The sequence below is a fragment of the Mustela erminea genome, chromosome 15 (genome assembly GCF_009829155.1).
Source record: "Mustela erminea isolate mMusErm1 chromosome 15, mMusErm1.Pri, whole genome shotgun sequence".
Taxonomy (NCBI): domain Eukaryota; kingdom Metazoa; phylum Chordata; class Mammalia; order Carnivora; family Mustelidae; genus Mustela; species Mustela erminea.
Window position 1 is genome coordinate 52,396,694 of NC_045628.1, and position 22,873 is coordinate 52,419,566.

General features: G+C 47.4%; 1 protein-coding gene across 2 annotated transcripts; it reads left to right on the forward strand.

Annotated features, from left to right (window-relative positions):
• The first annotated feature begins 363 nt into the window (after positions 1 to 363).
• LOC116574405 (protocadherin-8) lies at positions 364 to 5,038 on the forward strand. Of its 2 annotated transcripts, none has more exons than XM_032315141.1 (3): positions 364 to 3,185; positions 3,360 to 3,567; positions 4,067 to 5,038. In XM_032315141.1, the coding sequence occupies exons 1-3, from the start codon at positions 555 to 557 to the stop codon at positions 4,438 to 4,440; spliced, it is 3,213 nt and encodes a 1,070-aa protein (XP_032171032.1). In that variant the 5' UTR covers positions 364 to 554; the 3' UTR covers positions 4,441 to 5,038. The 2 variants fall into 2 exon arrangements, with proteins under 2 accessions (XP_032171032.1, XP_032171033.1); XM_032315142.1 differs by having other exon boundaries at positions 364 to 2,894.
• The last annotated feature ends 17,835 nt before the right edge of the window (positions 5,039 to 22,873 follow it).

Here is a 22,873-nt window from a genome sequence, read left to right on the forward strand (position 1 = left end):
CCACTAAGGCGAAATCCCGGCGTGTTTGTTCTCAATTCAGGTCGCGGGTCCCAGACAGGCACAATTAACAAAACCATCCACTCCTTTTTACTCCCGGCGACCTGTGCCAACTCCTCTGTATTCAGGGCGCTGACAGGAAAGGGGGGAAAACGGCGAAAGGAGTTAAAGAAACAAAGAAAAGATACCCTAATTTTCCTTTCTTGTTTTCCCCTCTAAGCCTTTCCACATTAAAGGGATTGTCAGAGGCTGGCGTAGGAGCGGCGAGAGGGCGAAGCTGCCATTGGCTGCCCGGCTCTGGTAATTTGCATATCGGCTGCTATAAAAGCGGAGGCGGCGCGCGGTGCACAGCTCCAGCCCGGAGAAGGAAGGGAGAGGCGTATGGTGTGGGGAGGTCGGTGCGTCCTCAGCCCGCCGGAACCTCGAGCTGCAGCCCGCAGACCTTCCGCACAGGGCTCACAAAGAGCGTGCTCCTAGGAGCCTGCGACTCAACACCCGGACCTGCAAACCAGAGAGGAATTACTCAGCCTCTTGGAATAGCACTTGGGGCTGGCGGCATGAGTCCAGTGAGGCGCGGGGGCAGCCCCTGCCTTTTCCCTTTACAGCTCTTCAGCCTCTGTTGGGTGCTCTCGGTGGCCCAGAGCAAGACAGTGCGATACAGCACCTTCGAGGAGGATGCCCCTGGTACGGTCATCGGGACCCTGGCTGAGGACCTGCATATGAAAGTATCCGGAGACACGAGCTTCCGCCTGATGAAGCAGTTCAATAGCTCGCTTCTCCAGGTGCGCGAGGGCGACGGGCAGCTGACCGTCGGGGATGCGGGCCTGGACCGGGAGCGGTTATGCGGCCAAGCGCCACAGTGCGTGCTGGCCTTCGACGTGGTCAGCTTCTCACAGGAGCAGTTCCGGCTGGTGCACGTGGAAGTGGAGGTGAGGGACATCAATGACCACGCGCCCCGCTTCCCCCGGGCCCAGATCCCCGTGGAGGTGTCCGAGGGCGCGGCCGTGGGCACGCGTATCCCCTTAGAGGTGCCTGTGGACGAGGACGTAGGGGCCAACGGTCTGCAGAGCGTGCGCCTGGCGGAGCCTCACAGCCCCTTTCGCGTGGAACTGCAGACGCGCGCGGACGGCGCCCAGTGCGCTGACCTGGTGCTGCTACAGGAGCTGGACCGCGAGAGCCAGGCCGCCTATAGCCTGGAGCTAGTGGCCCAGGACGGCGGCCGCCCGCCGCGCTCCGCCACGGCCGCCCTCAGCGTGCGAGTACTGGACGCCAACGACCACAGCCCGGCCTTCCCGCAGGGCGCGGTGGCCGAAGTGGAGCTGGCGGAGGACGCTCCTGTAGGCTCGCTGCTGCTCGACCTGGACGCAGCCGACCCCGACGAGGGCCCCAACGGCGACGTGGTGTTCTCTTTCGGTGCCCGCACCCCGCCCGAGGCGCGCCGCCTCTTCCGCCTAGACCCGCGCTCCGGCCGCCTCACCCTGGCAGGACCGGTGGACTACGAGCGCCAGGACACCTATGAGCTGGACGTGCGGGCCCAGGACCGTGGTCCTGGGCCCCGGGCCTCCACCTGCAAGGTCATCGTGCGCATCCGCGACGTCAATGACAACGCTCCGGACATCACCATCACCCCGCTGGCCGCCCCGGGCGCACCTGCCGCCTCTCCCTTCGCTGCCGTCGCCGCCGCCGCCGCTCTCGGGGGTGCGGACGCGACCTCGCCGACCCGTCCCGGGACGCCCGAGGCCGGCGCGGTCTCCCTGGTGCCAGAGGGGGCGGCGCGCGAGAGCCTGGTGGCGCTGGTCAGCACCTCGGACAGAGACTCGGGTGCCAACGGGCAGGTGCGCTGCGCCCTCTACGGGCACGAGCACTTCCGGCTACAGCCAGCCTACGCGGGCAGCTACCTGGTGGTGACTGCGGCCTCGCTGGACCGCGAGCGCATTGCCGAGTACAACCTGACGCTGGTGGCCGAGGACCGCGGCGCGCCCCCGCTACGCACCGTGAGGCCCTACACTGTTCGCGTGAGTGACGAGAACGACAACGCACCACTCTTCACACGGCCAGTCTACGAGGTGTCAGTGCGAGAGAACAACCCTCCCGGAGCTTACTTGGCCACGGTGGCCGCCCGGGACCCCGACCTGGGCCGCAACGGGCAGGTCACCTACCGATTGCTGGAGGCAGAAGTGGGCCGTGCTGGGGGCTCCGTGTCCACCTATGTGTCGGTGGACCCGGCCACCGGGGCCATCTATGCGCTGCGCAGCTTCGACTATGAGACTCTGCGCCAGCTCGACGTGCGCATCCAGGCGAGCGACGGTGGCTCCCCTCAGCTCTCCAGCAGCGCCCTGGTGCAAGTGCGAATACTGGACCAGAACGACCACGCACCGGTCCTGGTGCACCCAGCGCCGGCCAACGGGACCCTAGAAGTGGCGGTGCCCGGGCGCACGGCAAGGGACACTACCGTGGCGCGCGTGCAGGCCCGGGACGGGGACGATGGCACCAACGGGGAGCTGGCATTCGAGCTGCTGCAGCAGGAGCCGCGAGAAGCCTTCGCCATCGGCCGCCGCACGGGGGAGATCGTGCTCACAGGTGACCTCTCGCAGGAGCCGCCAGGCCGCGTGTTCCGGGCTCTGCTGGTCATATCCGACGGCGGCCGCCCCCCTCTCTCCACCACTGCCACCGTCAGCTTCGTGGTGACAGCAGGCGGCGGGCGCGGGCTGGTGGCGCCCGCCAGTGCGGGGAGCCCGGAGCGTTCCCGCCCGCCAGGCTCTCGACTGGCGGCGTCGGGGCCGGCGCTACAGTGGGACACGCCGCTGATCGTCATCATCGTGTTGGCGGGGAGCTGCACGCTGCTGCTGGCCGCCATCATCGCCATCGCCACCACCTGCAACCGCCGCAAGAAGGAGGTGCGCAAAGGGGGGGCCCGCCGGGAAGAGCGGCCCGGGGCGGCGGGCGGCGGAGCCTCGGCTCCCGGCTCCCCGGAGGAGGCTGCCCGGGGAGCCGGGCCCAGACCCAACATGTTCGACGTGCTCACCTTCCCTGGCAGCGGCAAAGCGCCCTTTGGCAGCCCCGCGGCCGATCCGCCCCCGCCCGCGGTCGCCGCGGCCGAAGTGCCGGGCTCGGAGGGCGGCAGCGCCACCGGGGAAAGCTCCTGTCACTTCGAGGGGCAGCAGCGGCTCCGCGGCGCGCACGCCGAGGTGAGGCCTTCCTTCGGCTGGGCGCCCCCCTCCGTGCTCCGCGGACAGGCTGGGGGAAGGGACTGGAGGGGTCTGGGTGTGTCTGGATGCCTAACCTGTTGCACTTTGTTTCTTGTCCAACCCCGGTCTCACCCCCTCCCCCGCCCGCCCCGCTTCCCCGATTCCTTGCTGCAGCCCTACGGTGCCTCCCCCGGCTTCGGAAAGGAGCCGGCGCCCCCTGTGGCGGTCTGGAAAGGACACTCTTTCAACACCATCTCGGGCCGAGAAGCGGAGAAGTTCAGCGGCAAAGACAGCGGCAAAGGGGACAGTGATTTCAACGACAGCGATTCCGACATCAGCGGGGACGCTCTGAAAAAGGATCTCATCAACCACATGCAGAGTGGTGAGGACTCTTCTTTCCTGCCAAGTTCTGCGTTCCTCCTTTCCCTACCCTGCTGCCCTCCTGTCAATCTCCGTTCCCAGCCCCTCCCTCTTCCCCACTTTTTTCAGTTCTCCAGTTATAGACCCCTGCCTTCCTCAGACAGCCGGTTTCAAAATATCACGTCGAGGCAGCCCCCCAACCCTTGAATAAAGAACACTCCCATCCTGTTAGGTGGAGACAAGGAGTGATGCTAGCTTTGGGGGGTGGGGGGGAGGAGATGGAGGGGGTGGTTCTGCTCCGCAGTTTCTTAACTTGATTCCAGCAAAGGAAGCTGAGCCAATTTCGTATAAAGGTGGCTTTATAGGAAGCAGCATTTCTTTCCAATCTTGAATCACCGTCTTCACTCTCACACCCGCTTTTCTTTTCAGCCGCCCTGACCCTGCCTGACATTCCGGAGAGGGAGGCGCAGTTGTGTACAATTTCGGTAATAATCTTCATGCTCTCTCCTCTTTCATGTTAGGACTGTGGGCGTGCACCGCTGAGTGTAAGATCCTGGGCCACTCTGACCGCTGCTGGAGCCCGTCATGTGCGGGGCCCAACACGCATCCCCCGCCTCACCCACCAGCACAGATGTCTACCTTCTGTAAGAGCACGTCCCTGCCTCGAGATCCTCTCCGCAGGGACAATTACTACCAGGCCCAGCTGCCCAAGACAGTGGGGCTGCAGAGCGTCTATGAGAAAGTGCTCCACAGGGACTATGACAGGACAGTCACCCTGCTCTCTCCTCCTCGTCCAGGGAGGCTCCCAGACTTGCAGGAGATCGGGGTACCCCTCTACCAGTCCCCCCCTGGCAGGTACCTGTCCCCAAAGAAGGAAGCCAATGAAAATGTGTAACCCCATGCTGCATGTGTTCACAACTTATACAGGTCACTCTGAGAAGCCCCTAAGTTATTGACTGGTTTCAGTGTTGTATATATTAAATATGCAAGATGTGCCTTAAAATGAAGCTGTTGGAAGCTCTTTCCAATCACATTGGTACTGTTTGGTATTTGCAAACAAAAATGTAGTTAATGTAATTTTTATGAAATGTGTGCCGTATTTAATTTTTCTTATCATGCTATTGACTTTAATTTCACTTGCAGCTTGCCATTTTCTTAGTGTTTTTAACCTGTACATTGTGTAATGTAATGTTTGTATATAATGAAATTTTGTTATATTTTTATATAATAAAAGCTAAAGTGGAAGTTATTGCCAAAGGAACTGTCTGTAAGACAAAAAAAAAAAAAAAAGTGGGAGTTACTTAATGGAAATTTATCTTTCACCTGAAACAACCTAGTGTTTGAGAATTTTTGCCTTGCCAAGTATACCTTGTATATCTTGAGTCTGTGGTAGATTTCAAGTTCAATGTTATTTAATTACATTTGGTTTTCTGTAAACCAAACCGTGTCACTTATAAGCACAGTAATAAAGGATTTGTCATGTGTTTGAAGAATCTGCTAATTGCTTTTCACAAAGTTGCCTACAGTTAGACATTCACAAATAATCTGAGTGCCAGAATTAAACCTTTCAAGTGCTAATTATTTGGGCATTATTAATATTCACAGCAATATTAAACTTCCAAGTATTGGAAAGTCTCATCTGAGTATTAAAAATACTTTATTTTGTAAATCATGTGCATCTCCATTTACATCAGGCACTCTATAAAATTCTTGTCCTCATTTATTCACTCAACAGATATTTATGGAACATCTACCAAAAGTAGAGAAAGCTGTTTGGGCTGTTCATTCACTAATTAAACATCTGTTGAGTTTTTACCAACTGCATTAACTCCCCTAAGAGCTGCAGTTCGAGGTTAAGAAGACATAGTCTCAAGGATCTCTTAGCATATTAAGATGTTAATAGCAAAAACACACTCAAATGTATGGGTGAAATGACATGGTACTTGGGATTTGCTTTCAAATAGTCTAGAAGAAAACACGGCGCTATATGAAACAAGACTGGTAAAATACTGATCCTTGTCAACTGTGGCATGGATACGTGGGCAAGTGGGGGGTTAATTATACCAATCTATTTGTGCGCTTGTATGTACTTAATGTTATGGAAGGTTTTTAAAAAGACACTCAAAAGACCTATGTCTATGTCTTAATATTCTCCTCATTCATTTCATTTGAAATTAAAATAATAACGAGCGCAAACATTTACTGAGCAGGCTTTAATATGAGCCAATTCCTTATAAAGCACTCTTCATGGATTATCTCATGCAATCCTCAAAGGACGACCCCCATGAGATTTACAGATAAGGAAACTGGTCAGGTGCCCCAAGTCACAAAGCTGATAAGTGGCCAGCATGAGGCTCAAAACCAGATTATTCCAGGCAAGAAAATAAAATGAAGAAACAAGAAGGATTTTGGTTTTGGTTTTGGTTTTTTTTTTTTTTTTTTTTTAACTTGAAAGAAACAAAGAGGTGGAAAAGTCCCAATGCATTGCCTTTACTGCCTGATTATTGTTTAGCCCTTTATATTTGTGAAGTGCCTGTGTCCCTTCGTTACTAATTATAGAGTGTGAGGCACTATAATGAATAGAGGAGCCCTCAAAGCTGCCTGTTGAAGTCATAATTGAAACCAGTGGTGGCTCCAAGCTGAACAGCAGGGCGGGCACACAGAAGAGCTTTGCCACCCACGGCCTGCACAAAGTTCAGCCATTTCTCTAGGCAACTGAGCTGAGTTGGGCTGCCCAGACCTCAGGCTCTAAAAGAAAATATTGGCTGTGGCTAGGTTTCCAGACAGCCCCAGAGCCAAGATGACCTGTCCCCAGCAGAGAGACCTCTAGGTAGGACTCCCATTCTAACAACTACCTCTTTATTCTTGAGCTAGTCCTATCAAGTGCAGAGTAGAAGAACGAATAATCCCATGCTGCAGCCTAAAAGCACCCAATCTCTGAATGTGCTTCCTGCCTTTGCCCTTCAAGAGTAAAATAATGTCATTGTCATTACTTCATTTTTGTTCCATGCAAACTATTTCATGACTCCAAAAAAATCAGTCGTCAAAACTTCACTGTCACATTTTTCCCTTAGAAGAATGACCATGAAAAGATCTTATTATTGTTTGGATCTTAAAAAAAAAAAAATCAGACATACAATTCAGTTCTTAAAATTGTTTAAACAAAAAAAGAAAAAAAAGAGGGAGGGCGAGAGAGGGAGGAGAGGAGAGAGAAATGGGAAGAGGAAGGTCTTCTAAGGGCCAACAGCAGGAGCTCTCAGAGAAACGGGAGCTGCATAAAGAAGGCTTTATGTTTTTCTCTAGAAATGTTGACTTTCAAGCACATCTCTAAGAAATGCTGCTTTATTAAATTAAATGACCAGAATACTTAGAACAATGCCCAGCCCATGGTTACACTTGCTACATTTCATCCTTCCCTTTCCTTAGCTTGCTTGAAAGACAGTCTCTCCTGTAACTATCAGTGTGCTCCCACCACTAAGAAAAATGACACAGATTCAGGGTGTCTGGCCTCGTTCTGCCACTGGTTTGCCTTCTTCACTTCTCCCACTTTGTGTAGTCAAGGATTTCATGTATACTCAACACTCCGCGAACGAGTGTGGCCAAAGTAAACAGCACAGGCTAGTTCACAAAGTGATTTGCGATGGTGCCACAAACACCCTTAAGTGGAGGGCCACAACCCTCGGGCACCGTGGCAGTGAGCAGGGGGACATGGGAAAGCCCTTGGGGAAGTAGGGGGTCACCTTGAAAGAGAAAGCTAAAGCCAGACGTTACCTATTTCATAGTTTTAGATCTGGCCCCATTGACTTGGATGTCCTACGCTTCCTATAATAAAATATCCATCAAAGAAACCACTTCAGAAAATTAAAATCTAAGTGGTTTCAACATCTATTGAAAAAAGCATTCTGAAATAGAGTGAAAACAGGATGCACCTCTCCAATACAAATATATATGCACGTGGAGAGAAAAAAATATATATATAATCAGGATGTGTTCCGTGCCATAATTAGCTATCTGGCTTATCTCACTTGGCACATATAAGGTTTTACCATCTAAAAATTCCATTTTAGAAAACAAGCATATTCACTTTAGTATCAAATGCAGTAACAACAGGATAATTGGAATGCTTTAAGTTTTAAAAGCAAACCGAAGCAATGTAATACAATGCTCGATGGGGCACTGTGCTTTGCAACAACTCAGAAGGGCTTTGAAAATGCTGTCTCGTTTTCAACAGCTATGCAATAACTCAAGGGAGTATCTGTTATTCCTTTTCTTCAGAGAAAAATAATCTGCAATGGAATTCACCAACAGGTTCAAAGTCGCCTAATAAGTGAACAGCAGGTAGAAAGAGACACCAGCCTGTTTTTAAAGCCATCACTTAAACCGCCAGATTAAATGTGCCTTTTTCCCCGGGCAGGGGTGGAGGGGGGGAGTCTTCACTTGTTATCAGAAAACAGGATTTGCTCCCACAAAACTTGTAAAACAAATTTCAGTACGTCAGAGTAAAACCCACATAGTTTAATGTGAATTAGGGGGGATTCCATTTGCCAACCCACGGTGACACGTGGCTATATCGTGGACACTTGGGACTCAGCGTGTTCAAATGAAAATCATAATCATCCCCCTTTCCCTGCCACCATTACCCCCCCAAAACTAGCCCCCAGCCATTGTTTTAAGCTCAATGAATAGGACTGCATTTCCTAGACCAAACCCAAAATACACGTTGTTTTCAGACTCCACCCTATTACTTTCCTCCACTCACCAAGATTGGTTGATTCTATTTTCTAAGTATCTTTTTCGGGCTTCTGTAGTGCCCCTGCAGCAGATAGGATCCTCTGCCTAGTCCCCACTCTGAGTCCACCCAAGCTCCAGAGGACACTCCGGGGTGCACTGTGATCACCTCCACTGCCAACGTCGGTCTCTGCTGCTGAGGACTTCCTGAGGGCTTGGGGCTCCCAGATAGAAGAGGCTTCTGTGGTGGGGCCCCCTGAGCTCATTCAGCCTGTGCGCAGAGCCATATGGAAGAGCAGGGGTTGTAAGATCAGCCAATGTGGGGTTGAGTTTGGTGGCTAAACACCCCAGCTTTCCAATCTCTCGGAGGGACACTTTTGAGTTGTGTTCTCCACAGTTCCCCTAAGATCCCCAGGTGACGCTGAGCCCCAGTTGCCTACAGCAGCAGCCCGCCCAGTGACATCCCCCTCCTTGGCACTCCTCTTTCCCCACCTCACTTTTCTCAGCCACCTGTGCTTCCTGGGATCCTCTCCCACATCAGTTTCCTGCATCCAAGTCTTTGCTTCAGTACGTTCTTTTAGGGGGACTGTCCAGATCAGGATGGCAGCCTAAGAACAAGAACAAAGATATTTTGGCGGGGGGAAGGGGTGTCCATTACCATGCTCTAGACCCTGCACCAAGCACTTTACATCTAATCCTCACAACTCTGTGACTTCCGTCCTCATGAAGCCATCTCGCATATGAGGAAAGTGAGACTCAGAGAGGTAAGGTAAGTAGGAGAGACCTGCCTGAGGCCACACAGCTAATATCAGAAGGGGCTGGGATTCAAGTCGACTTCTGTCTGATACAGAACAAGAAATACCGCCTTATTCAAGCTCCCGTTGTGTCTTCCCTGGGTTCCAATACAAACCTCTCTGCTCCGCCTGTCCCCTTGCACCCCGCCCTCCATACTGCTGCTGCAAAGACCTTCTCTAAACATCTGATCTCCCACTTTACCATTAATACCTGCATGACTGCCCATCACCTTTAGGATAAAGTTGGCAGTGCCATCCACGGCATCCCAGGTCCTTGGTGCTCTGGCCCCTACCTCCCTCCCCAGACTCAGTCCTGCTGCTGCCTTACTTCCCACCAGCCCACCTGCTATGCACACCTGGCACTTCAGCCACAAGGATCTACTTAGGTTTTCCCACTCCATGTAGGCCCTTCTGCCAGGACTGGCATTCCATTTCCTCTCTCCCTCTCCCCACCTTCGTCTTCTATGGTCCTTTCTTCTTATCCTTCAAAACTGCCCAAGAATCCACCTCTCTCAGCTGCCAGCCAGACTGGGCAGGGGGCACCTCTTCCTTAGCACTTACCAAACTGAAGGTAATTGCTGCTCGGCATCTCTATCTCCCCCGGTGGCCCATGACATCAAGGACTGTCTGTGTCTTTCATCTCTCTCTCCCCAGCACCTGGCTGGTTCATAATCAGGATTCAGTAAAAAGGACTTGCTGAATGAAATGATTTACCGAGCCAAGCACAAAAGGTCATGGTCACACACCACAGCCAAGAGACTCTGCATCTGCAAGTTGACATACCCACCCCCCACCCCCGCCCACAAGGGGATGGTGCTAAATATGCCACCAAATCAGACATGACCAACGGATCCAGCATCTCATCCACCCCCCAGCTGGCCTAGTGACGGGAACAGTGCTGGAAGGCCACAAAAATCGCACCAGCCACCTTACCGACTGAAGACCAAACCCTCCCCATCTTCCAATCTCAACGAAGGCCCACCTCTGGGACCCAACTCAGCCACTTCCAGAAATGTGTGGACACCGTGGATCTGGAGATTCGACGCGGCCCAGTCCACGCTGGTAACTAAAGCAACAGGGCCCCAATTCAAGTAATTGGTGAATCTTATACCTTGTTCTAGGCCAACACAGCAAACCATCGCTGATGAAGGCATCTAGTTGTTCCCTAAGCTACATGTCGGATATTGGGCTCTGATTTTATGGAGACTTTGTCTAGTTTGCTAATTTTTCTTCCTATCAGTTCTAGGAACGCAGCTGTTGAGGAGGTGAAGGTTTGCTCCTAATGAATGTTCCTAGACCCTCAGAGGAAGAACCACGCTGTCGGCAGTCGTGCTGAGGGGATGGGGATGGACTCTCCATTTTATTCAGCAACTGACTCTCAGCCATCACTTAACCTCCTTGTGATTCACTCCGCTCATCTGCCCAAAGCCCTTAATCACGGGCCTCATTGGAGGCCTGAGAATGAACTAATGAACATGCCGAAACGCAGCAGGAATGCTAAGAGCCAGGTCAGCCATCCCCGCCCACGGAAGAAATTCAATGTCACCATTCTGCCTCTGGAGTTCCTCCCTGTGCCTTTGGTGGGTCATCTCCCAGTCGGCAGCTCCATATGAATGTCACTAAGAGCCCGCTCTCCCAAACTATCTAAATTTTTCCAGGTACCCTGTGAAACTCTTTTTTTTTTTTTTTAAGATTTTATTTATTTATTTGACAGAGGAAGAGAAATCACAAGTAGGCAGAGCAGCAGGCAGAGAGAGGAGGAGAAGCAGGCTGCCCGCTGAGCAGAGAGCCCAATGCGGGGCTCGATCCCAGGACCCCGAGATCACGACCTGAGCCGAAGGCAGAGGCTTAACCCACTGAGCCACCCAGGTGCCCCACCCCTGTGAAACTCTTAAGTATCTTCGTAAGTCCTTCAATTCTTCATGTAACTTCTGGTGGTTGTTCCTGAGAAGCACAGCCCGAGATGGGGATCCTTGTGAAAATCACTTGTGGAAAACATGCTCTCAGGAGAAGGGGAGGGAAGCCAGCATATGGGCAGGAGAAGAAAGCGCTCCCGAGAAGCGAGACTTCATGAGCCTTTGGCTGCTCACAGCGGCTAGGAAGGAGTACGCAGTCTTCGTGGATGGGTGCTGGTGGGGCACAAACAGCGTCCACTCTAGCTTCTCAAATTGGAATCACCAGGAAGGCTTGTTGAAATGCAGAGTGCTGGGCCCCAGTCCAGAAGCTTCTGATACAATAGGCTTGGGGTGAGGTCCTATAATTTGTATTTCTGACAGGTTCCCAGGGGATGCTACTGTTGCTGGTCCAAAGACCACCCTTGGAGAACTACTCACTACACTGTGGAGATTATGCATTGTAGAGCCAAGACATACTTTCTGTGAGTCTACCAGGTTTTACCTGGTAGTATTTCAGCTGTAGAATATAACCTTTAACCAGTGTCTCTCGTGTACTTAACTCTGTGCTTGTCACAGGCACAAAGAACAGAGAGAAAATCCCTGATCAGAGAGCGAGTGAGATCTGAGTGTGAAGCTTGGAGCTCAAAAGGCAGGGCCCACTCCATCTACCAAGACATCAGCAGCCCCATGTCCCCACCTCCCCACATCTCTCCACTACCACAGCACTCGGGTGAGAGGAGTCAGTAGAGGTTGAAGAGGGCCTGGGAAAGTCTGCTGATGGCCATTCCATGCCCATAGATGGTTAGGCTCCCACTGGAGTGCTGTGCACAGCTCTGAATGGTACACCTCGACAGGGACCTGGACCAACTGGGACATGTCCGGAGCAGAAAGCTTAGCGGATGAGGGGACTCAGTGCAATAACCTTTCATGGGGGAGATTTGGTAAACAATCTATAACAATGCATGATACTCGAAACTAAGATGGGCTACCCCAAGAGGTGGTAATTCTCTATCACTGGAAACTTCCAAACCAAGGTAAGACAATCAGCTGATGGAATAAGGGGTGAGGGGATCTGGTTTGGGGGTCAGATAAAGTAGCCTTTAAGTTTCCTCCCAAGCTTATTTGTTATTAGTTTATGCAAATTCTTGGTATGCCCTTTCTTCTACTCTCCAGGCATTCTTAGGGTCCTATCCTGCTCTGATTCTCAAATGTTGGAAAGCTTAGCACTCTAGCTTTTATTCCATTCAGCTTGCAAGAGCCCTGAAATCCCATCCAGTTTTCTAAGAAGAGCCAGAGTAATTCCTGCTTTCCTGGTTGGATGTTGAGGGGATCTGGAAGCCTAGGTCTATTATTTTCTCCTTTTATGGCATAAAATCCAACTCTTGTCCCTGTGAAATTGTCTTTGATTTCTTGTAAGGAATTTTTCAAGTAGGTTTTTAAAATATACAGCTCACAATGACAGCCCTCTGTCACTGATCATGATGAGTGACCCCATCCTACAGAAAGGAAAACTGAGAGCAAAAGATTATCAGAAGCAGGTATCCTCCCTGTCTTTTCATTAGCCCCACCACCTACCCCTCTCTCCAGTGCTTATTAGATGGAGATATTTATTCAACATAAGTCTCCTGGCTTATGTTCATTTTAAATCATTTAAGAATTGAGTCACTGGGGTTGTGCTTTGGCCAACCTCCTGCATTCACTCATCCCAGATCCATGCTCTAAAATACAAAGGGGCTGTGATTCATTTCTGCTCTTCTGCTTCACTAATCAGAGAAGCCTATTGCTCTTGCCATGCGCTGAGTGATATAACGGAATTTTCTAGTCTGAGGGCATTAGATTCAGATGCAGCTAAACAAACCAAAAAAAAAAAAAAAAAGTCAGGCAATCTGATTTACGGTAGCTGTGGAGAGGTGGGAAGGAAAAAGAGCAAGACTGGGTTGTTTGTGCTCTCTCTTGCTCCTGTCTAGGACACAGACAGCTACGAACATCCTTGACCCAGTCATCTGTGTGGGCTCACATAACTCCGTCCAGGCATGGAGGAATGGACAGACCGAAGCAGTGCACAGACAGCCAGTTTCTAAGAAGCATCATCAAAATCCCCATGGAATTTAACTAGATGCACAGCTAGTTTCCAGAACTCCTCTGAGAAAGAGAACTGCATGCAGTTGGCAAATTGGGATTAGCAAAGTTGGGTAGAAATCAGCTGCTGACAGCCCACCACTCTAAGGAACATCTGTCCATTAAAGGTGTTGTCTTTAATTTGCTGAATGGGGCAGGCAAGTTTGGAGAACGCTGAACTGCTGGGAGGAAGAGAGGATGCTTATCCTCTGCCTTTTCTCACTGCCATTCTTCAAAATAAATGTGCAATGAATATTTAAAGGATATAGGCTTAAGGGACTTAAATCTTGTTTGTAATGTTTTATATCTTTATTTAAATAGATCTACAATGAACATGACAAAACCTTCACATTTGTCAATTTCCATTGCTTGGGTACACGAGTGTTTGTTTTTGTTGTTATTGGGTTTGTTTTGTTTTGTTTTGTTTTGTTTTTTCTAACCACAACAAAAGAGTATGGCTTTGAAGGATCACTTCATTTCTTAGCATGCCCCAGGCTTCCATAGGTCTTTAACCCTCAATATTATGACTGAACCACCCTCCCCCGACCCTCACTTCTTATCCCCAGCTGAATGCTGCTCTGGGCAGAAGAAATAGCAACGTATGAGTGGTGAACATAATCACAGCCTAAAGACATGAGCATATAGTTTCTCAGTCAGAGAGAAGCCAAAGAGGGTCTGGGATACATGGATAATGCCTCTGGCAGCCCATCTCTCCTCCAAAGAGCACCTCAGAGTCAGCAACACCACTTGGCCAATTACGTAGAGTGGCAAGAAAAACAAACCTTACAGACCAGGGTTTAGGCATCACGACAGATTTTCAAATAGGCCAGGATCTCCGGAGGCTCCGAGAGAGCTCTATCAACAGAGCGCGAGCCATCCCCCTAACACTGTACACAGGCACCTCTACATAAACGTTGACTTTACGATGTTCACACCCAGATTAGTGTGGCCATGCTCCTGGGATTAGACACAGTCGCCTTTTATTCGGAAGGACTTTGTCCTTTCAAGCAGCAAACATCTAGGCAAGAGACAGAAAAGGAGAATTCAGACTGTAGCTTTCTGGTAGACCAGAGCAGGGATGGCTCCCAATCTACTGAGTCTGGACATAAAGGATTCTGGAGGTGACTCTTAGGAGGTAAAGTGTTAAAAGTCGTGATTCTCAAAATATGGTCATTGAACACCTAGGGACCCCTAGAATCTTTTGGAAGGTCCTCAGGGAGTATCTCTTTTCATAATAACACAAAGATGTTATTTGCCTTTTTCATTGTGTTGACATTTGCACTCATGAGGCAGTGGGGGATAAAATTGCTCATGCCTTAACATGAATCAAGACAGGGGCACCAGATGATCATTGTATTCCTCACACTTGTGAGAAAAAATGTCCCCAAGGACCACCTTGATGAAGCAGTAATTATTACTTTTATTAAATCTCAACCATCGAGTATGTATTTTTAATATTCTCTGTGATGAAACGGAAAGTACACATAGAACACCTTTGCTACAAACAGAAGTACGATGTTTGTCTCAAGGAAAAGCCCTAGTGTGACTAAATCACAGACTGAACCAGCTGCCTGTTTGTGGAACACCACTTCCACCTGAAAGAATGACTGGCCAACAGCTATGGTTATTCAAATGTGGGCATTTGGCGGACATCTTGAAAATTAATCAAGAAAAAAAAAAAGAATCAAGTAAATCTGTCACTTGAAGGAAGCAATGATAGTGCTTGTTCAATAATGAGATTTAAACTCTCAAGGTAAAGGTAGAATTTGGGGAAAACTGTGGGCTTGACAGTTATGCAATGCTTAAAGTTTTTCGAAATGAGACTGGTAGTTACATTAACAAATGTTAATGCTTCATTATTATATTATATCGAAGCAATTGAATGCTTCAATACGAAGATGATATGCAGAACTCAGTAAGTCAATATTTTCCAAGTGATCCATGCATAATGTTAAAAAGTCATGGGTCGGGGCACCTGGGTGGTTCAGTGGGTTAAGCCTCTGCCTTCAGCTCAGGTCATGATCGCAGGGTCCTGGGATAGAGTCCCACATGGGGCTCTCAGCTCAGCGGGGAGTCTGCTTCCCCCTCTCTCTCTGTCTGCCTCTCTGCCTACTTGTGATCTCTCTCCCTCTCTCTGTCAAATAAATATGTAAAATATTTTTTAAAAAAGTCATAGGTGGGTAAATGGATCCATTCAAAGCGCCAGATAAACAAGTGGATTTTAATGTAACAAAGTATGAAAAGTTCACTAATACAGTTTCAGATTCCACGTTGCAACTAGCCTTTAAGAAACTACCTCTTGTAGAGTTTTGGTACAGTATCAAAGAGGACCATAATTATGAGAAAGTCTAGTAAAATACTCTTTTCTTCTCCAACTACATATCTGTGTAATGCCAGATTTCCCTCATCTACAACCAAAACAACATATTGCACCAGGTTTGAATACAACAATTATGAGATGCCAATTCTCTTCTATTAAAGAAAACGGCAAAAATGTAAAACAATGCCTTTCTCAGAAAATGTTTTGAAAATATAGTTATTTTTCATAATTGTCATTTTGTTAATATGTATTGGGCTTATTGTTGTTATTTTAAGTTAATTAATATTATCTAAATTTCTGTTTTAATTCCTCATGTGGCAATAGACAGAGATAAACAAAAGTTATTTTGGGTTCTCAATAACTCTTAAGAGAGAGGCACCTGGGTGGCTCAGTTGGTTAGGCAACTGCCTTCAGCTCAGGTCATGATCCCAGGGTGCTGAGACTGAGCGCCATGTCGGGTTCCTTGCTCAGTGGGGAGCCTGCTTCTCCTTCTCCCTCTGCCTGCTACTCTACCTTCTTGTGCTCTCTCTCTCCCCCTAATAAATAAATAAATTTTTTAAAAACAGAACATTATATGAAGATTGAGTATATATAATATACGTAAAATGCCTGGCTTAGAAAAGTGCTCAGTTATATTAAAGCCTATCCATATTTATTATGTTCATGTACTGTTTTTACAAGAATTCATTTAACTCTTACCTCTATGAGAAAAGTACCATTATTTGCTTTTTACAGATGAAGAAAAGGAGGCACAGAGAGGTTAAGTGACATACCCAAAGTGGAACAGTTACTAGATCGTAAAGTGGGCTCTGGGCTCCTGATCCCTGTACTATACTGTCAGCAGATGTTGTTGCTGATATTGACAAGGGCTGTAACTTCGATTGTATAGGTTACTCACCGTAATGATTTTCCTCCTATTATCCCCAAGCCTTTTATAAGGTCTTATTTCATATTCCGAACTAGTCTCGAATGTGCTATGGGATAGTAAGGGACTGAATAAAGGAATAGGACTAAGGGAGAAAGCAGTACCACCTGCCATTTCTGTGACAGAAGCAATATAAACTCACAATGATCTCAGAATATTGGGATGGGGAGCGTGGCTCAGTGTATTAAGCCTCTGCCTTCTGCTCAGGCCATGATCTCAGGGTCTTGGAATGAAGCCCCGCATGGGGCTCTCTGCTCAGCGGGGAGCCTGCTTCCCCTCTCTCTCTGCCTGCCTCTCTGCCTACTTGTGTTTTCTGTCAAATAAATAAATAAAATCTTAAAAAAAAAAAAAGAATGATCAGTGGAAAAGTCCAGCTGTCCCTCCTCCTGCAGAGATTTCACCCCTTTTAAGTCAATCTTAGAGGACTCCTCTTGTATTTGTTAAGTAAAATGGCCCTTTCCCTGTATGTGGACCCCTGCCCTCGAAGAAGTGGCAGTCTAATTGAAGGGATAGAACAAATATATGACATAACAGCGAGAGCAGATGACAGTGTTTAATTAAGTGTTAAAATTAATAGGAAACCGGACTGAACCTTTTTTAAAAACATTTCACTTAGATGATTTAGAAAATACTTTAGGGTCTTCCATGCCTCTGGGTCATAATTAAGAACAGTAATTATTATTGTACTCCTGATGTCACAGAACTCTGAGTTAAATTCTTTCACATCTCAATTCAGCAAGATTCTTTCCTCCGCGGCGATTCAGGATGATTCTCGTTTTTTTCCCCTACACCCACAGTTATGAACTCACTTCAGGATAAGCTCCACTGTGTTGCCATCAGCCGCCAGCTCCACTCTAAGGGACACTCTGCGCACCCTGAGGATGTTGTTGAGGACTTCCATTGCGACACACGGAGCTGTGCCTGTCAGGTTACCAGCCATGCCCGTCATGAACCAGCACCCACAGTGACCATGCTTCTCAGAGCTACTGGGTTATGTTTCTTTCATGCATATCACGGACTTTGTGTCTGACCAAGTTTCCTTTCTGTTTTGGTGTATAGATGCATAGATATTTATATTTAACATGTATTTATTTATTTATTTTAGAGAGAGACAGCAGGAGCGCGAGGGGCAGAGAGAGAAGGGAGAGAATCTCAAACAAACTCCAAGCTGAGCACGGAGCCCAATGCAGAGCTCAATCTCACCATCCGGCTCCATCTCACACCCCTGAGATCCAGCCCTGAGCCCTGAGCCCTGAGACACCTGACCAACTGCGCCACCCACACGTCCCTAGATTTAGAGCCAAGTGCACGGCTAGCCTGTTGTAGGCAGCCTTTGGGGATAGATTTCTGTTTTGACCTCATGTTTATCTGCTTTTTAAATTACCTGCTTTCTTCACCTAATTAATTGTAATTTTGCTGTCTTCATTAATTAGTTATCCTCAGAAACTGGCTTAAACCCTTGCAGGAATAAGGTGGGGTATAAACAGCTCTTCTACTCTGCCACCAACCACCAGAATGGCCTTGAGCAAGGCTTTCAACTCTCTGGGCTTCTCATCTGGAAAATGCTCACGCTAGCAGTGCCTTCTGATCCGAATAGTTTATGATTCTTCTTAGTTGCACATAAGGGAGAGTTAGGAATAATGGGCTGTCTTAGGGCAAAGTTTACAAACTGAAATCCGCACTAAGGGTGCATTTGCTGGAGTCCTTACATGTCACTAATCAATAGCTATCTGGAAATAGGCACAAAAAATGCAAGGTGGAAACATTATCGGCACAAGGCTTCCCTCTTGTCCTTACCTGTGGCAAGGACATTTTCTCGACTTACTGAGCACCTACTTTGTCCCAGGCAGGATGCTGGGAGTAGGGATAGAGAACAAAAATAGATAAGATGTGGTCCCTGAATTTCAGAAGCCTAACAAGTAAAGGAGAGAAACTCAGAGGAAAAGAACATGAGAAAGGGAGGGGCAAGCAAGGGGAGGAGGGCTCAGTGAGGAGCAACTCAGGAGCGGCAGAGCACCCCAGTCAGAAGCAAAGGGCTGGGGGCCAGGGAGCCCCTCTGTGGCTGCTCCGTGGCCGCGGGGGCAGAGGAACCCGGAAGGAAGGAGGCAGCTCACCCTGCCGCAGGTGCCAGGGCACCTCTCATGTGCATCCATAATCATAATAACTTCACACGTGAGTTAACTTCTCTTCCCAAGCTCTGCCAAGTTTATGTGCCAGATGGTACTTGCCTCCCACATCTGATTTACTGCAGGGCAGACCAGCTGTGCCTCAGCCCAGGGCAGGCCCACATCTGGCAGCCAGTTGGTAAAATTCTCTCCATATGACACCCCTGCCCTCCGATCAGATTCCCCAGAGCAATTATCTTTCTAACTGTCAAGGTTTTTGTTTTTTTTTTTTAATGTTTTTCTCTTTTTGGCTTATTTCTAGGACTATGGTTGAGTATCTATAAGGAACAGAGCTGCTTAAGCACCTTCATGTCAGAGAGAAGGCTCTTGCCATGACACAGAAAAAATGCTACCGCCACACTCTGTGGTAAAAGTACTCAAGGATAAAGTAAAGAGGCAGACACAGTTGACCATGTGCCCAAGGGCTATCCTTTCCTTTTTCCTGTGTTCGTAGAACTCTAATTTTATTTGGGGAGGCAACAAGCTTCAGGAAGGACCTTGGCCTCCCAGCCCCAAATGATCGCAATGGATTGCTCCAAGGTGACCCTATTCTTCTTTCTAGTAATTGCATGGGGTTATATGAGGGTGACCCATGACTGGCCAATGATACCCAAGTGAAAGTCTGTGGAGAGTGCTTCCAGAAATCATTTTACTCTCTCTAAACCAAAAAGAGAGAGAGAGAATCCAAGAGAAATAAAAACATATGTGCAGGGGTGCCTGGGTGACTCAGTGGGTTAAGCCTCTGCCTTCAGCTCAGGTCATGATCTCAGGGTCCTGGGATCGAGCCCCACATCAGGCTCTCTGCTCAGCAGGGAGCCTGCTTCCCCCTACCCCCACCCCTGCCTGCCTCTCTGCTTACTTGTGATCTCTCTCTCTCTCTGTCAAATAAATAAAATCTTAAAAAAACAAAACAAACAAACAAACAAAACATAGGTGCACACCAAGACTTGTGCCTCATTGTTCACAGCAGCTTCGCTCATAGTAGCCAAAACTCGAAACAACCCAAATGGTAGCCACCAGGTGAATGGATAAACAAATCGTGCTACATTCAAACAATGGGATATTAATCAGCAAGAAAAAGGAACGAACCACTAATACATGCAACAACACGGACGAATCTCAAAATCATTACACAGAACCAGAGTCTGTCCTGCATGCTCTACTTCTATGAATATCTGGGAAAGATAAATTTAATCTGTAGAGATAGAAAGCAGCTCAGTGGTGGCTGGGAATTGGCAGGACGGCTGACTAGCAAGAGGCTCAAAGGCACTTCCTAGGATGATGAAAATGTTCGGTTATCTACCCATTTGTCAAAAATTCATCTAGCCATACACTCAACATAGGCACATTTCATAATATGAAATTATTTCTCAATAAACTTGAAAATGTTTACAAGGAATAATGAGAAAGAAAGCCTGTTCTTCCTTACGTCCATGAACATCGTCGTGTGGAGAAGTACACTTGGAGCTGAGGCAACTGTTTTGCCATCGCAAGATGATAAACCCACAGTTCCCACTTATACGCTGAGGCACCCCGGAGTGGCACAGCGAATTCACAAAGGCATCATGGGGGTAAATTTTCAAGGTAAACTTTTCTTTTTGGGGAGAGGTAGAGAGAGACAGAGGAAGAGAGGAGGGGCAGAGGGAGACAAAGAGAACCTCACACAGACTCCCCACTGAGTGTAGAGCCCGATATGGGGTTCCACCCCACAACACCAGGATCACAACCTGACCCCAAATCAAGAGTTGGATGCTTAACCAACTGAGCCACCCAGGTGCCCCCATAAGTGTCTTTATTGTCAGCAGAATCAGACCTATAAATACAAACAACAAACCTGGTTACCAGAGGGCAGCATGGTAGGGAAAGTGACAAAATAGGTGAAGGGGAGAGGGAGATACATGGAAATAAAGGCACAGCATAGGGAACACAGTCAATGACACTGTGATCACTCTGTACAGTGACAGATGGGAGCTACGCTGGTGGTGAGCACAGCATAATGTAAAAATTTGTCCAAGCACTACAGTGTGCACCTGAAACTAATGTGCAACACTGTGTGTCAATTGTAAAAGAATAATTTTTTTAAAATACCACTAATAAGCTTGTAATGAAGCTAGATTACTAAGATATTGTTGCTCACTTTATAATTGGGACGAATAAGATCAATTTACTTAAAAATTATTAAAAAATCATTTTTTGAAAAAAAAAGTCCTTATAGTCCAAGTTATTATTGCAAGAAAAACAAGCCAAACCAAACTTAATCTACATATTCCACATGCTGACTCTTAGAAGTGAAGCATATATCTTTTGAGTTCCTTTTCTAGGCATTTGTATGCAAATAGTTGTAATTTGTATGTGTATTTATAACATAAATGTAGCATTTTATAATTTGATTTTTTTTTCACTTATATCTTAGAGTTTTTGAAACTGTTGCTGTGTATGGCATTGTGTGAATATACTTCTCACTACTGACGGATATCCAGAGAATATCCAATTTTTAAAATAAGCCTCGTTGAGGTAAATATCTGTGAAAACGTCTCTTATGCAAGTGCCAATATTTCTGAGGCCTAAATGCCTTGGAGGGATGATTCAAAGGACGTGCAAATTTTACATTTTGAAAGATATCATTAGGGGCACCAGACTGGCTCCATTGGTAGAGCTGGCAATTCTTGATCTTGGGGTTGTGATTTCAAGCCCCACAGTAGGCACAGAGCTTACATTAAAAAAAATTAAAATTAAAAAATAGATAAATAAAATAGAAAGGGTTTTTTTGTTGGTTTGTTTAGAGAAAGCTATCAACAGGCCACACCAGTTTATTCTGAGCATAGCCATATCCTCATGGCCTCATTAGGAAGGTCATGTAGATGGCTTCCCAGGTGATAAGGTCAAGCCCTTCTCCAGAGATGGGTTCAGGGGCAGGCATGGGACCCAGGTCCAGGCTACCGAAACTTGAAGGGAAACCTGCCTGAGGGAACTTCTGAAAAGGCTTTCTCCCTCCTAAAAAGGTCACAAGAAATAGAAGATTCTCTTTTCCTTTGAAACTTATCAGGAACAGATGTGATACCTGAGGCCCCCAACCATTTTGTCACATCAGAGACACAACCTGAGGGTAAAGTTCAGCAGAGCAAAGAGAGAAGGAACCTGGGAACCCACTGTCATTACAAGCCATTGAAGTCACCACATGTGAAGTTGGCCACACCTCTATAGAGACTTTGGTCATTTCCGGTAGCATGTCCACTCACTCTGTAAGACCGTTTAAGTCATGTCTTTCTGTTACTTGTAGCCAAAAGCTTCCTTGTGCCATTACCAAAAGGTTTCCATTTGTTTTTTTATTACTGTCAAACTTATGGGTAAAAATTGACAGCATGTTTTATTTGCATTTCCCTTTTATTACTAATGTAAGGGGTGCCTGGGTGGCTCAGTCAGTTAGGCTTCTGACTCCTGATTTCAGCTCAGGTCATGACCTCAGGGCTGTGAGATGGAGCCCCCCTGCCACATCGGGCTCCACACTGGGCATGGAACCTGCTTGAGATTCTCTTTCCCTCTCCCCTTCCACTCCCACCTAAAAAATAAATGTGAGTATTTTTCGCAAGCATAGTGGCTTTTTGTATTTTCTATTTCTAATTTCTATTGCCTATCCATATTCCTTGTCCATTTTTCTATGGAACTGCCTGTTGACTTAAAAGTTCTTTAAATAGGGGCACCTGGGTGGCTCAGCCGGTTAAGCTGCTGCCTTCGGCTCAGGTCATGAACTGGGAGTCCTGGGATCGAGCCCCGCATCGGGCTCTCTGCTCAGCAGGAAGCCTGCTTCCTCCTCTCTCTCTGCCTGCCTCTCTACCTGCTTGTGATCTCTCTCAATAAATCTCTCTCAAATAAATAAATAAAATCTTTAAAAAAAAAAAAAAAAGTTCTTTAAATATTATGTACGTTGATCTTTTGTGTATTTATAGCTTGCCAACATTTCCCGTCACAGCCAAGCTTGTTTGGGGTGTTACTCATTTTTTTTCCCAAGATAGTCAAATCCATTAGTGTTTCCTTTTTTGACTTTTTGGTCTGTGTCTGACATAAGAAGGTCTTCTCCACTTCAACATGATTTTTTAAATTACATTTTCTTTCAATATATGTAATTTTAAAAATTTAGATTTTATATTTAAATTTTGTGATTACCTTTTTTTTAATCATTTTTTATTATTATGTTCAGTTAGCCAGCATATAGTACATCATTAGTTTTCAGAACAGCGGTCAACATTTCACCATTTGAGCATAACCCCACAGTGCACTTCACCACACCTTTGTGATAGTGTGAGCCCAAAATCTAATATTATTTTTCAAAAGAAATATATAATTTTCTCAACACTTTATTTTATTATTTCTTTATTTTTAGCA